The 14926-nt window shown below is 33.1% G+C and overlaps 2 protein-coding genes across 2 annotated transcripts; both read left to right on the plus strand.

The window, feature by feature from the left end:
- LOC149410964 (uncharacterized) lies at positions 1-5420 on the plus strand. The gene is made up of 4 exons (XM_089647606.1): positions 1-15; positions 668-1001; positions 4223-4321; positions 5169-5420. Exons 1-4 carry the CDS (start codon positions 1-3, stop codon positions 5297-5299), a joined length of 579 nt encoding a protein of 192 aa, XP_089503732.1. The 3' UTR covers positions 5300-5420.
- Positions 5421-8035: 2615 nt separating this feature from the next.
- LOC149410965 (uncharacterized) lies at positions 8036-12171 on the plus strand. Its single transcript, XM_089647607.1, has 4 exons — positions 8036-8110; positions 10261-10515; positions 11178-11274; positions 12029-12171. The coding sequence occupies exons 1-4, from the start codon at positions 8036-8038 to the stop codon at positions 12169-12171; spliced, it is 570 nt and encodes a 189-aa protein (XP_089503733.1).
- Positions 12172-14926: the final 2755 nt, after the last annotated feature.

Raw genomic sequence — 14926 nt, forward strand, 5'->3', positions numbered from 1 at the left:
ATGGCGTTCGTTAAGGTATGTTCCTATACTTTGACTTTTTAATTATTTTTTAAAGTGAAAGAATTTAATTTGTAAAATTTGCAAGTGTGCTCCACTGTTGAATTTGGAAGTCACATCTGGTCTGGAGAAAAAACCTTTGACATTTCATTTTTGGTATTTTAATGGAAGTTGCTCCGAGGAACTATCGCCATTGATTCCTCCAGCACCGGTGCATAGTTACGAAACACGATAGACGCGCACGCCCAGTTTTTTTTACATTTGCGAATGAGAACGGGTCGTTTCTACGATCGAGCTTGAGTTCAACAGCTCCTCTGTGAAACGATTTGCCGGCTTCTGTGTTTTCTCCCTCCTCTCTTCTAAAAACCCCCCACACAGCGTGCCCAAAGATTTACAAAGGCTCTTAGGTAAATAAGTTTCCCTAAGGCCTCCTGTGGGGAGTTACTGCATATTTAACTAACTTAAGTTGTAATTTCTACACCTTTAATTAGTTTATATTTGAGATTAATATCATTTGACTACGAATACCTCCTACTACCATCAATATAAGCGGAAGATGCTGATTGTGCAATGATGGAGGACTTATCTAGCAGGGGAATTGATTCTACGATGCCTGGGTGGAAACCCGCTAAAACTCAGACACTAACCTCATTATTTGTATTTTTCCAAGATTTTCCTGTGTCTCACCTTCATCGCAGTTTGTTCCGCGCACCCCGTCATATCCCAAAGCAACCTTATAACCCACCCCAATGGGTACGGCTACCAGAACCAAGGGTACGGATATGAATCACCAACGTACAAGGTTTTAACCTACGGTGATCCATACGCCGGAACGGAGTACGACGGAGCGGGATACCACGCAGCCGAGAATGCCGCGATCATATACCCTGATGCTGCACTGGGTTTGGCGTACGCTGGAGCTGGATTGGAAGCGGGTTACGCTGGAGCGGGCTTGGGACTTGGATATGCTGGGGGATACGGGGGAATAGGACAGGATGACGAAGATGATGACGATGATGACGATGATGACGATGATGACGATGATGATGAGGATGACGAAGATGATGATGATGACGATGAATACGAATACGAGAGTTATGGCGACCATGCGGCAGCACAATATGTAAGTTATATTATTTTATTTCGCCTCGGATCTTGAGGAAAAAATATCATTTCACCAAATATACCCGATTGACATTTAATTTCAAACAGAACGGAATACAGTTTTTGAAAGCAGATGAAAGTATCATTTAGATTTTAAAATCAGAAACGGATTAATTCCTTTACATATATTTTTAAAAATTTAAAACTAAAATATAACTAAAGTTTTAAAAATCGTTTACCGATGGATTATTTCTTGTACGTATAACCACTTAATACGAAATTAAAAACATACGTTTTTTTAGACAAACGTATCTTAAAGGTTACTGAAACTTCAATTTTTTGTCGTTTTACATAGAAAAAAAAAGTTAAATCTTGTTCGGCGGTTTTATGTTTTACAGAATTATTTAAATTTATACGGGAGCGTTCATGGTAAACTTCTAAATGAAAATAGATAGTTTGGTGTTCCTTTTTTTAAACAGTTTATATTATATATGGTCTATAATATGTATGACCGTAATAGAAAAGGAGATAGAAGGAGTTTTACGATGATCAATCGGGTTACGAATAACCTAACAATATTTGTATTGCTTTCTATTTCCATCTCTATAAGCCGAACACGTTGCTTGTGCAACGATGAGTAATTTACCTAGCATGGGATTGTACCTAAGATCCCTGGGTGGAAACCAGACGCATTTACCATCCAAGCTAGTAACCGATGTAAGTGAGTTGTTTTTTTCTAAATGTCAATATAATTTTTGTCATTTCGCGCCCTCTGCTATTTGAGGTTGGCTCACGCTACGATAATTCATCCTTCAGACAGCAGCCCGGAACTACTTAGCGGAACTGCATTCGTAACAGTCACCGAAGTTTCGAAGGTGAGATGCTATTTAAACCTCTCTTGAATTGATTTTGAACTAAAATGGCATTATAAAAAGTTGACAAAATTATTCATAGTTTTTGTGTCATCTCCTATTGGAGGTTGGCTAACATTATCCAACAACTTGGAGGGGAAATACTGAATATGGCAGTTCATAAGCTCCATCATTTTTTCAATCCGAAACACCTCAATAGTAATACTAACTTCAATGACTTAGAGCTAAAATATATATAACTGAGTTTGAAGTTTTGCAAAACTGAAAACATTAGATTTTGTGATATAAAAACAAGTATTTAGTTACATATTACAGTATCTGTGTAATCTTACGCAAATATAACATTTTAGCAAGGACTTTCGTTTAGCATAAAGTTAAATATAAATAAAAGAGATATAATATCTGTGACCATAAACACAACGCTTGTAGGATTCACAACATATTTTTAAATCTTTGGGACGTTAGGTTTAAGAGATGCAATATTTGAAACCATAATATTATAGGCTATCTTAGATACATTTCAATACTTGACCCATTTTTGACCAAAATTGGAGATCCAACTCTAAGCCATTGATTTTGTATTTTTTTATTTGGATGTATGCAAATGAATGTATTCTATGTCTGAGTGGATGTTTGTAATTGTATGTACATATTGTGTATAAACTGACTTTTTATAACGGGATTGTTCTCGTGTGCGTGAGATCATCTGTAAAAATCCAGAATTAATTATAAGTCTTTTTATAAGCCCAGAAAAAAGATTTGTGACATTTTTGCCTATTAACTTCTTTTCTTTCTTATAAAATTATTCACAAAATAAATGAAAACAACTTAAGCGATGAAATCGACTATTTCCAGAGTCCGTGTTCCAAGTGATTTTCATGCCTATTTCCTATATTTGTGGTGATATAAAGCACATTAAGAAAATATAAAAATATCTGTTTGGCTTGTTTATTACTCTTAAGGCGAAGCTTTGCTAAATCACTATTTTGATTAATTGTTATAACGAATTGGTGAACATTATGAATACCAAAAAATATGCTTTAGATAAATTAAAGGTTTTCCTATCCTTTCGCTTGAGTATAATACAAATTAAAAAAATAAATTACTCAATAAAAAATATAAATGTAAACTACTAAACAAAATATTTTTTCAATAGAAATGTATGAACGCGTAAAGAAATCAACTTAAAAAAAATCAGTACTATAGCTAAGATTAACTGTGACAGTTTCATTTGATATATTTTTTTGCTTTCTTATAAAATTATTTTCAAAATAAATAAAAACAAGTTTTTTGCTTGAAATCGAACGTTTCTAGACTCTTTTTGTTAAGCAATTTTAATGCCTATTACCTACAATATAAGGTATATCCAGAATATACACATTTTTGGTTTGTAGCTTCCTCTTAAGGGGAAGTACCAAATTGTGTAACATTTAATAACACTAGATACTTATGGCTTTGATTAATGCAAGAAAAAACATCGCGTATTTTATTTTATTTTGCAAAGTTCAGGCACAAATACAATGTTTTACGATAATTTTCATAAGAACTCAATTTTCCACATTATATAATAAAAGCATAACCAAAAAGGAGTTCGTAAGTAGGATATTTTTAAACTTTAAATCGGTTTTTATAGGACTGATACTTTATTTTTTACTGGGCTTATAAAACGATTTATCAAAGAAATACTCCGCCGTTTTAAAGGTTAAGATGTGTTTTACTTGCAGTATTTAATTAAAACATTTATGAAATATCTAAACGATCAAATTTTCAAACCAAAAACACACATGATTTTTTAATGTTTTGCCTTGTGAATGTCTAAGGTGAAAGTAATTTCTATGGACACAGTAGTTTTGGTCGGTGGTTCCGATCGTGACTTCTCCCCCAATTTTGACACCTACGATATTTAATCACTTCTGCTTTGCCTACCGTCCAATTTGTCAGTGTCCATGAGAATCTCGAGTTTGAAGTTCTCGTCTAGTAGAATTGAATAGAACGCGTAGTATAATTTAACTACAACAGAACTTAACAACGTATAAGTTCAGCCTTCAATTCGGGTCACTTATTTTGATCATTTTTTGTGCACCATTTCTTATATCTGCAGCTTCATGGTCGGTTAAAACCATTTAATTTTTTGCTTGTTTGTTTATTGTCCTGATCCTAGGTCAGTTATTGAAGAAGTTATATTATTTTTAGATTCGTTGGGTTATTCCAATGTTACAAATACATTATTATTAATTGAATTTTATTATAGGATTACCCTAGATATGCCTTCAACTATGGAGTGACCGACCCTCACACTGGCGACATCAAGTCCCAACAAGAAGTCAGAGATGGAGATGTTATTAAAGGTACTATAAAACAAATAACAATTTAAAAGACATTGTATTACTCCCATATTTATTTTATAACGCTACTAATGTAAGTTGGTTAAATATCCCGAGAATTGGTTTTAGGTTTTATGTTCTATTTAAATTTAGATAGTTATTATTTAACTAAATATTTATTTAATAGATTTGTCCCCGCCGTTTCATAAAACGCACTTTAAAATATATTCTTATCGTAAGAATACACACTAGGAAACATTACAACATTTTTGAGTACATTTATTTAATATAAATTTTGTTTTCAATAATGAACGAATACAAAGCTTGGAGGCAGAAATTAACCAACTTCCCGATATTAGATCGAGCTGAAACTCCGCAAATAGACTCGTTATTGATGACAATGTATTGTATCAGCTTTTGGTATCAATCACGTAAACAGACGCGGACTTACATCTTTTCTCTGAAAGTGTACATAGATAAATGTTGTTCCTACACGATCAGCGTCTGGCAAGGTCGGTAGCGTGGATGACACCAGTCCCTGCAAAGGAAGGTTCTATCCTCTTTTAAGGGATTGATTTTTTAATTTTTCTTCGTATATGTAAAACCAATTTATTAAAATATATTTACTCGCACTTAATTTTTCATTCAACTTTTATTAATATCAATTACAATTGGTGAGCATGTAATTTTTTATTTAAATATTTTCTTTTCATATCTCCACACACTTTCTTCCTTATCACTTGTAATAAAATGTCTAAATAATAAAAATAAAAAAAAATCGGGTATTGTGTTTTGGAGCCTACCTCAAGGACGTCCACTAGGTCCTACACTATTTACTAAAATATTGATTGGTTTCTTGTTGTTCTTCCAGGACAATACTCGCTGGTGGAACCCGATGGATCGATCCGCGTTGTTAACTACATAGCTGATGATGTCCATGGCTTCCAGGCTGAAGTTAAGAAGATTGGACCTACCATTCACGACGATCCTTACCAATATTGATATCTAACATTCTAAGTTTCTTATCGATGACTGAAAAAAACCATTTAGCTTGTTAAGACATGGTTTTACACCCCATGTCAACATTGTTAAAGGAACTGAAACTAGACAGTTAAGGGAATAATGAGAATATTTGGAATAGCACACATTTTTGATAGGTATATCGCCTGCTTACTCAAGGGAGCTATGGCGGATCGTATCCGTATTAATAATAAAAAATGTTTATGATTCCTATTTATTTTGTGGTAATAATTTATTAAGTTGTCTATCAAATAAATGTATTGATAAGTATTAAAATTATTGTGTTTTTTCTATTAATCCATTAAAACTTAATATCCGCGTTCAATAAGATATCACGATAATAATATTTTTATTATTTTATTCCGTCCACATGATGACTATCAAACAAATAACGGAAAATAGATTGTTACCATAATTTTAACTTTTTATTAATTTAAAAAAAAAGGGAAATACTCTCAGTATCGCCCTGGTGTAAGACCACCATTCAGAATTGAAACGTTGCTTCAAATGGCTTTAACCGTGTTTGGCGACCAGATCTGAATAGCCCGGTACTTTCCCACCTTCCTCTTTCCCAGCTCCTTCTCTTTCCCACTACCGTCAGCCTCACAGAATTCCTCAATCGGGGATGCCATAGTCTCACTGAAGTATGAATTGTAAACCGTGAAAATTTGTAGCTTTGCTGTTCATTCTGAAATAGTGTTGCACACATAGACTTTCAAATTAATAGACTGGCCAATCAGAGAAAGGAGAACAATTCGTTTAAGAACGAACATTCAGAAAAGTCCTACGATGAAAAGCGCTGCAAACCTTTGCCTTACTTTGCAAACCTTTTACTTTTCTGCGCTTATTTCTATGTTCTTCGGTGGCCAATGCAGCACTGCACAGCATGCACCACTACAACGCAATTATTGTACCACACATAAATTACTGCAGCAGCATTCTATTCTTATCCAACGACGGTTTAATGAAACAAATGACAATTCTAAAAAATAGAGCAATGAGAACCATATTGAAGTAAAATAGGAACATGTTGAAGGAGTTAAATATCTTGTCATTTAAACAAATCATTTACTTTAATACCATATTTTTAATCTACAAGATAATCAATGGCCATACGTCTAGTGAATTCCTAAGAAAAAATGATAAACTACAGAACAAACACACACATGAGACGAGGAAAAGAAATGAATTGAGACTCCCCTTCAGGAAAAAAACACAGAGTCAAAAGTCATTGATGTACGGAGCGTTGAAGATATTTGGAGAGCTACCAGAAGAAATAAAATCAGAAGAAAACATAAAAACATTTAAAATTAAATTACGAAAATATGTGATTGATTCATTTTAAATGTGTTACTATAATTATATGTATATGATATAAGGATTGTATTAGGACATAGATAACTATGTACCTAACTACTTAAAATATCGCAATAAACAATAAACAATAAACTGATGCACGGAGAAAACTTCATTATAAGAAATATTGCTCATTTATTAAAAATCACTTCAAATTATTCGTATTCCTGTTAAAAATGAGATTGTTGGCCATTGACGAGTGAATTGATAGGTATCCTGATAAACTCCAATGTTTTGTCACGATGTATTCATAAAAATCCTTTTCTTTCCTTCATAATATATAGCTAAAACAAACGCACGTGGATGAAGACGTGTTCCGAAATTATAACGAATTTACACTTTATGAGGAAGCGGCTGCAGTCCGGGTTTTAACAGGATCACCAATAATTTGAAAAGATTTTTCATTAAATCATCAGTACTCATTTTTCTCCGTGTGTGATGTTTTGTTCAAATAATTCTCGAACCCTCCTGGTGCCAAGAATATGGTCACGTGGTTTGCCTTCACTTCATCGAAATGATACCCAGCTTTCATGTTAGGGCAAGTCTATCGATTTAGAAGTCTATGGTTACATCACTAAGCTACGTGTGAATAATTTGCAGATATTTAACGATGTGAGCATTTAAGTCGGATATTTCTACACAACCAACATTACATCTAAAACCTTATGACGAGACAATACCCTAAAATAAAGTCGGAATCTCAACGACACGACGTAAGTGAAGAAGTCGTGCACAAAAATATACGACCCGCGGCCCTTGCGTATTGGACAGACCTACGGGTGAAATTGCGCTGGCAAATCTCTGAAATAACGTTAGAATCTTAAGGCGATGCCATACGTAGTAATGCAAAATCATGTGTTTTTGGTTTGAAAATTTGGTCGCTTAGAAATGTTTCAGATGCTTTAATTAAATACTGCCAGTAGAATACATCTTGGCCTTTGAAATAATCGAGTAATTTTTAGATAAGTCTTTTTATAAGCCCAGAAAAAATAATGTATAAGGCCTATGAAAACTGCTTTAAAGTTCAAAATCTCCTATTTACGAACACATTTTCGGTTATAATTTTATTGTATAATGTGGAAAATTAAGTTATATATAAAATGATCGAAAAAAATTAAATATTTGACGTGCAGGCAAAAAAAAGCGGGGTTGATGTTCTTTGCAGTAGTGTTAAATTCAGTTCTGTTTATTATTTTTAAAACTTTACGAAATTGTTAATTTATAATGCACAGATTATATAAATATAAAAAGTGGGTATAACAATTACACTACAAGTAAGAGAGCTTTCATTGTTGCTAAATGAAGGTGATTTTACACAAAAACGGCGCTATACAAATTATCCAAATATTATTATTATTACATATGTCAGAAGTGATTCTCAACAGCAAGATTGACATCCCTTTCGGCATGATCATCAGCAAGTTAGTCCTGCAGCCTGTCAGACAGAACAGTCTATCCTGTCGGTGACGGAGATAACCACCATGGATGAACGGTGTTGGCGACATAGTGCGGTTTTATAATCCGTCGATAACCACAAGCTTTGGACAAAGACATCACAAATACCAGGCAATAAAAGCATTCAACAATCTGACACTCGACACAAACAAAGATGGAAGCAAAAAACATTTTACAAACAAAATAAATATAAGGATTAATGAACAAAAAAGGCTATGTTACAAAATAATTTATCCAAAAGAGTAAAAATATAACTACGTAGTACACATATTATACACAACCGACCATCAAAATTCTTATTATTTCATTTAATTTTGTATTTTTATTTACATATTATTATTTTGATTTAGTTGATAAGCCGGTATTGCTAGAATTGATAAGCTTCCGGATACCACAACGTAATACTAGAAGTCAGGATTAATTTAAATTCAGAAATTCTGGGACTAACTACCATATGTATTCCTCTTTGCCCAGAATACTAATGGAGGGCAACAATTATACCAAGTCAGTGGACATCTTCAATTTATCTTTAAACAATTATAAAATTATGTCAATGAACCAATTCAGTTATGTACAATAAATAATGTATATTTTTTAATACTCAAGTTCAAATTCAAAATTCAAAAAAATATTTATTGCACAAAAAGAGTACAAAGGGTATAGCTTATAGGTTACATCCTATTTCTTCCAGCTAACCCAACAAATACACATTATATTACATAACCCAACAATTACATCGTTAACAAATGTATGTAAATAAAAAAAATAAAAACAGAGGCATTTAATTTATGTAAGGTATTCATTTAAGGTGTAGTGACATTTGTTTAAAAGAAATGTTTTTAGTGATGATTTAAATTTAAGTATGTCGGTTATTTGTTTGATGCTACGTGGAAGGTTGTTATATACTTTAATGGCCATGTAGTGTGGTCCTTTTTGAAATATAGTTTTGTTTGCTTTTGGGATTAATAAGTTTTCTGTGAACCTTGTAGCGTGTTTATGTGTTGAGTTTTTTTGTGGGAACTTTTCTGGATATGATCGAATTCATATGTAAAAGCCCTGAAAAAGGGCCTAAATAAATAAATACACAAATTTGTAAAATGGGGGCCTTATAAAAAATATACTAATGCATCAAAAAAGAATACTAATAAGTTCGTGGCCCAACTTCCTTGTATATATTACCTATAACTATAATGCATGAGTTTGTATTGTAACCTTTCAGGGGCACGTTGCACATGCAATCGGATGCAATTAGAATCCACACCCGATGAAACTGTGCCGTTTATGAATGCATTCGGTGCACTTTGATCGGAGATATTTAGCAATAAGCGAGGAGCGTAAAATTTGAAAGGAAAACACGCAATCAATTATTGGATATAAATACCTTCATTTCTTTACCATTATTCAGTGCACAGTTGTTGTTTCAAAGTAATCGTTACCAAATATCATAACAATGATTTTCGCAAAGGTATTCCTTATTCTTTTACAAATTTTCAACATTTTGAAATATTAAAAAAAATATACACTTCTAATTCTAGTTATTCATAACCAAAATGATAGTTATCAATCCATTGTATTTTAATTTTAATTTTGAATTATTTCAAAACGGTCAACGTGTTAAAGCGCCCTCTAGCGATGAAATCACCTCACGTTCGCTTGTGTAGGTAGTTACATCATAAACCTACCTATTTGCTTATTGTAAAACTAACAAAACAAGTCAATCCATAAGCAGTTAATCCCGTCAAGATGGTAACACTGTTGGATAGTACCTTTTTATCCACCAGGGTTCACAAGAGCGTTATGAGCTGTCAAGTAAGAATAATCAACATTACGCGAGGCCTACTGTTTACGGAACTACTAGTGTTATAAAACGTCTCAGAACACTTTCGAATGTGCGAACTCGGACATCCAGACAAATTATCTTAGGGGAGAACTACTTACTTTGGATTTTTTCCTGAAATACTGGGAAGGCCCAAAACGCATCGAACACTCCTGAATACGGAAACAATTGAAATCCACAAAAAGCACTATAGGTCTAAGCTTTATAGTTCTTTGTGTCTTGGGATTACGTTATTTTTCAAATAATTTGGTTTGTTTTTGTATGCAATCATGTATTAATATTTTCCATCCAATAGATCTCTGTCTGCCTGGCTGTAGTTGCCATGTGCAGTGGCCATGCTGCCATCTCTCACAGCAATATCGTCAGAGATGATAGCCACGTTACCCACGTGGGCATTGGCCACGTGGGCCTAGGCCACGGTGGTATTGGTCTGGGCGGCCTCGGAGGAGGACTGGGACACATCGGAGGTCTTGGAGGTCTGGGAGGTTATGGAGGTCTTGAAGGTGGACTGGGATATGAAGGAATCGGACATGGACATCTGGAACAACATGTAAGTTAATAGATAAGTCAATAATTATTTACAAATTGGCTCGTTTTTAACTGAGCACCAAATATAATGAGATTTGATTTCAGTATTTACCCTTTGTCTTTAACTTAACCATTCCATCAACTCAAAAAGATACCTTGAGCAAAACGAAAAAGATATGGAATGACAGAGGCATAACGAAGGCCTCCGAGATGAGACTTGTACGGGCAATGATTTTTCTCATTTTTCTGTACGGTGTGAAAGAAAGCAGATAGAAGTCCTTCATATGTGATGCTGAAGAAAAATGCTCAGGATTCTGTGGGTAGCTAGACGCACAAATGTGTCCATTCTGAAAGAGCTAGGCATCCACAATAGGCTTTCGGTTATCTGTCTACAGCGTATTTAAGATACTTTGGAAACGTTGCTTAACAAACTGATTTTACTTGGAGAAACTCATAGTCACTGGCAAAGTGTTTGGCAAAAAGCAGAGGAAGGTCACCAATGCGCTGGAGTGACCAAGTATCACTCGCGTACGTGTGTGTAACCGTGAGGAATAGAGGAGCCCTGACCACCATGGAAATCGTAGTGGATTCACGAACCTCAACAACGAGAAACCGGCTAATAATCCCTAAAATTTGACCAAAATAAGACAGCAGAATCTAATATGACTGTGATATTATTTCTAGGCGTACCCAGCATACGCTTACGACTATGGAGTGAAGGACCACCACACAGGAGATGTCAAGACACAGTCTGAAGTGAGGGATGGAGGTTTAGTCAAGGGTAAATATAAACATATTTTAAAACAATGCCATTAACAAGGGTTCAATTAGATCCACTTCTGTTACCTCTTATCATCTAATATCTCCAAGTTCTTAAACATTGGGTTTTTGTTTTGCTTGGTTAAATTGAAAACCTCCAACATACTATTTGGTATTGTGTATTCATCAAGGATTCGTTTTTGATTCAGAATTATAATTTCTTTAATATTCTGTTCAATCTTTCGGCGATACACAAGGATCCGATTTAGTTACTCAATAGTGTTCTTTGTACCTTTATTACCACTGAGTTATCTAACTTTAGATGTTTATTTTTTCTTTTTATTTTATTTTTATTTTTTATATATTCAATAATATTGTTATTGGGTTTATAAAAACAGTTTATTTTTAAATAATAAACTGTTTTTATAAACCCAGTAACAATATTATTGAATATATAAAAAATAAAAAAATAAAATGGAGTTCTACAAATTAAACTTAATAACAATAAAAAAAAATATTTTTTCTGCTAAACTGGCAATCTATGATATATCATTACATCTTATTTTACTTTTCGATCTAGTATTATGAATAATTCTAAAATTTCTATTGAATCTTTCGGCGTTCCACAAGGATCCGATAGTTTCCTTTTGCACCTTTATTGCTAATTAGTTATATATCTGAAGACCAATACTCCTAGAATACTACGAATCAAATTAATCACACGATCAGATGTAGGTCCACTATTGTTTGTAATTTCTAATGAGTTATTTTTCCAGGCCAATACTCCCTGGTGGAACCCGACGGTTCAGTGCGCATTGTGGACTACAAATCCGATGATATCCACGGCTTCCAGGCGCAGGTCAAGAAGATTGGACCCACAGTCCACCATGTGCCCATCCACCATGTACATGGATATTAATTCCATTATATGAACCGAAAGACTAACCACTGGATTTTTATTTATTACCTTTTATTATTTTGACTTTTGTACTATCTCTTCTTGCCTTATTTCTGTTTTTAAATTATATTTCAAGCAAACAAAATGTAATTGGTTTTCTTCTTTTCTAATATTATTATACTTATCCCTACTTTATATTTGTACCTGTTTAGAAGCGGTGTGATTTTTGGATTTTTACAAGCATTTAAATGAAAAACACAATTGTGTGAAAAAATATTTTTAATATTAGTAAACCAGAATTTTTGAAACCTGGGATTCCACAAGGAACAATTATCGGCCAATAATTGTTCCTAATTAATATACGGCAATCAAATTACATGGAGGTCTAGCACGGACGATCGGTAAAGCCCTTTGTCAATACGATATTTACTAAATTCGTGATCTATGGTCAGTTAGAAACATTCCCTAACACGGTCAGCGATTGATAAGAAAATCCTTGAATCTCCTTGGCTGTCAGTTAAATTTGGGTGACTATTTATTTAAGCAATTTTTTTTAATAATATCTTTCCTTATGCTATATTTCTTTATTATAAATGAACGGAGGCAGATTAACGAAGCTCGTAGGAATTGAAAGACGTCATTTATGAGACCAAATAAATCCTTTCGAACTTGGAGAGATGAAGTTCAGACACTTGTTTCGTGTATCTCGTATTATGGCTAAAGATCCCATTTACCAATTAATTCAGTTATATGAATATGGAATGATAATACCAACAAATGCACCTCCATTGACAAAGAATGACTCAACCAAAACACTTTACCTGTGAACTGTGAAAAAACTATTAATATTCCATTCCATAATTCTATAAGGGTTGCAACTTTAATTTACATAAATATGAGATATCAAATGAGATCACAACAATGCATGTAACCTCTTTTTATACTCCAATTTTACAGAGATGAAGTCAGTTAAATATTAAAGTATTACATCCAACTCAAAAGGACCGTGGAAAGACTTATAAGCAAACTACTATATTTAACGTACATTTTCAAATGTTTAAATAACATAGTTGTTATTGAAAGAATGAAATTGGTATACCATGTATCGGTGCAATCATCAGCAAAAAATATTGTCTACAATCAATAACGTTACAGTACGCCTAAATTTGTAACCCCCGCATACCCAATTTATACCGATTTATAACAAGTTTCTCGTTAACTCCTTAAGTTTTTAAATTTATAAATAAATGTTGAATATATATATATATATATATACATTTGGTATGCGGAAACCTTAATTATATGAAATTTCCTCCATAGAAAAATTCGCAAATAAATCCCCGAACATTATTTAAAACACGTTTTGTTCTATTATTTCATATGTTGAAATGGCATGAAAAAATTCACGGTGTATCTTTAAATGCAACTAAAGCATTTTTCGAGAGATTTTTGCTCTATTTAAAACGAGTCGTGTTTTATTGGATATTCCCACCATTTTCGCTTCATTAATTCGTTTTTGTAATATTAGCGCGCTCCCTCTAACATTCGTATTTATATATCTCCATTTCAAACCATCTTTGAATGCTTACTACGGGGCCTTAAGATAAAATATGGAAAGTAGAAACACTGTTGTTTCCAGTAAATTCTTAATTTAAACGTCGTTTATGTATGACAAAGATAGACATTAAAAAAATATGTGTGTATGAATGAAATAAACGATAAGCTCGGGTGACGTTTTCATATTCAAATTTTGCATCAAATATTACCTCGAGGTTGACTAGAGTACAAGCTCGGGCGCCCGACTGATTTTGAGGTTTCACGTGATGAAGTCAGTGCAGCGCCATAATAGAGCAGCGACAGTTTGTAAATAGCGGTGATTATTGATACTTCTTGTTACTGGTGTATGTTGTTTTACCGCAAGCATATAAATAAACAGGGTGATTAGACTATATCAAACAGTAAAATTTACTTAACAACAGCAGTTACAAATAAATAGAATATTTCTTAACGTATCTGAAAACTTTTAAAAGGTGTTGAAATAAGTTTTCAAATTTTATTGTGGGAAATAAACATGTTATTTTCGAACTAAAAAATATAAAAAAAAACAAACATTTATTATAAAAATTACTGTCAACCTAACTTTTTTGTCGTTTCATTTATGAATAATAAGAATTTGAAATAATATAAGTAAATAAAATACTTAACAAAAAATTCACAAAGTTTCATAAATTTTTCTCAAATTGCGGTCGGTACATTTTGTTTCGTAGAGGTGTACATAAATTTTTTGTTGTTGTTTTACTTCTAGATTTGACTATAAAGCATATTTTGTTTTTCGTTTTTAAAAAACTAACAAATTGACTCTACGCGCCAAGTTAGCCTGAGGAGTTAATCAAATAAAGCTCCAAAAATTATTATCGTATTTACATTTCTGACTTTCAAATCATCATTAAACGCTTACAACGGGTCCAACACGGACAAATAGGCGGATCCAATGAAAGTAATGCGTTTGATGTGATTTGCAATAGTATGGATAAACAGTGTTGGCGACATTTGCCGTTTAATGCTATCAATGGTTTGTAATAGAATTTAATACTAATAATATATGTATATTGTTCGTAATATATTTTAATACAACAGGGTTTTCCAATAAGAGGTGTCATTTTGAATAGCCCGCTATTTCGGTAGATGCTACTTTTGAAGCTGTCATTTTTTGACATTTGACAAGTAGAAACTACGCCATTAATAAAAATGGAACGATACACGCTTCAACAACGCA

Source organism: Hesperophylax consimilis, chromosome 26 (assembly GCF_061612785.1).
Source record: "Hesperophylax consimilis isolate HC1 chromosome 26, BYU_Hcon_1.0, whole genome shotgun sequence".
Classification (NCBI taxonomy): domain Eukaryota; kingdom Metazoa; phylum Arthropoda; class Insecta; order Trichoptera; family Limnephilidae; genus Hesperophylax; species Hesperophylax consimilis.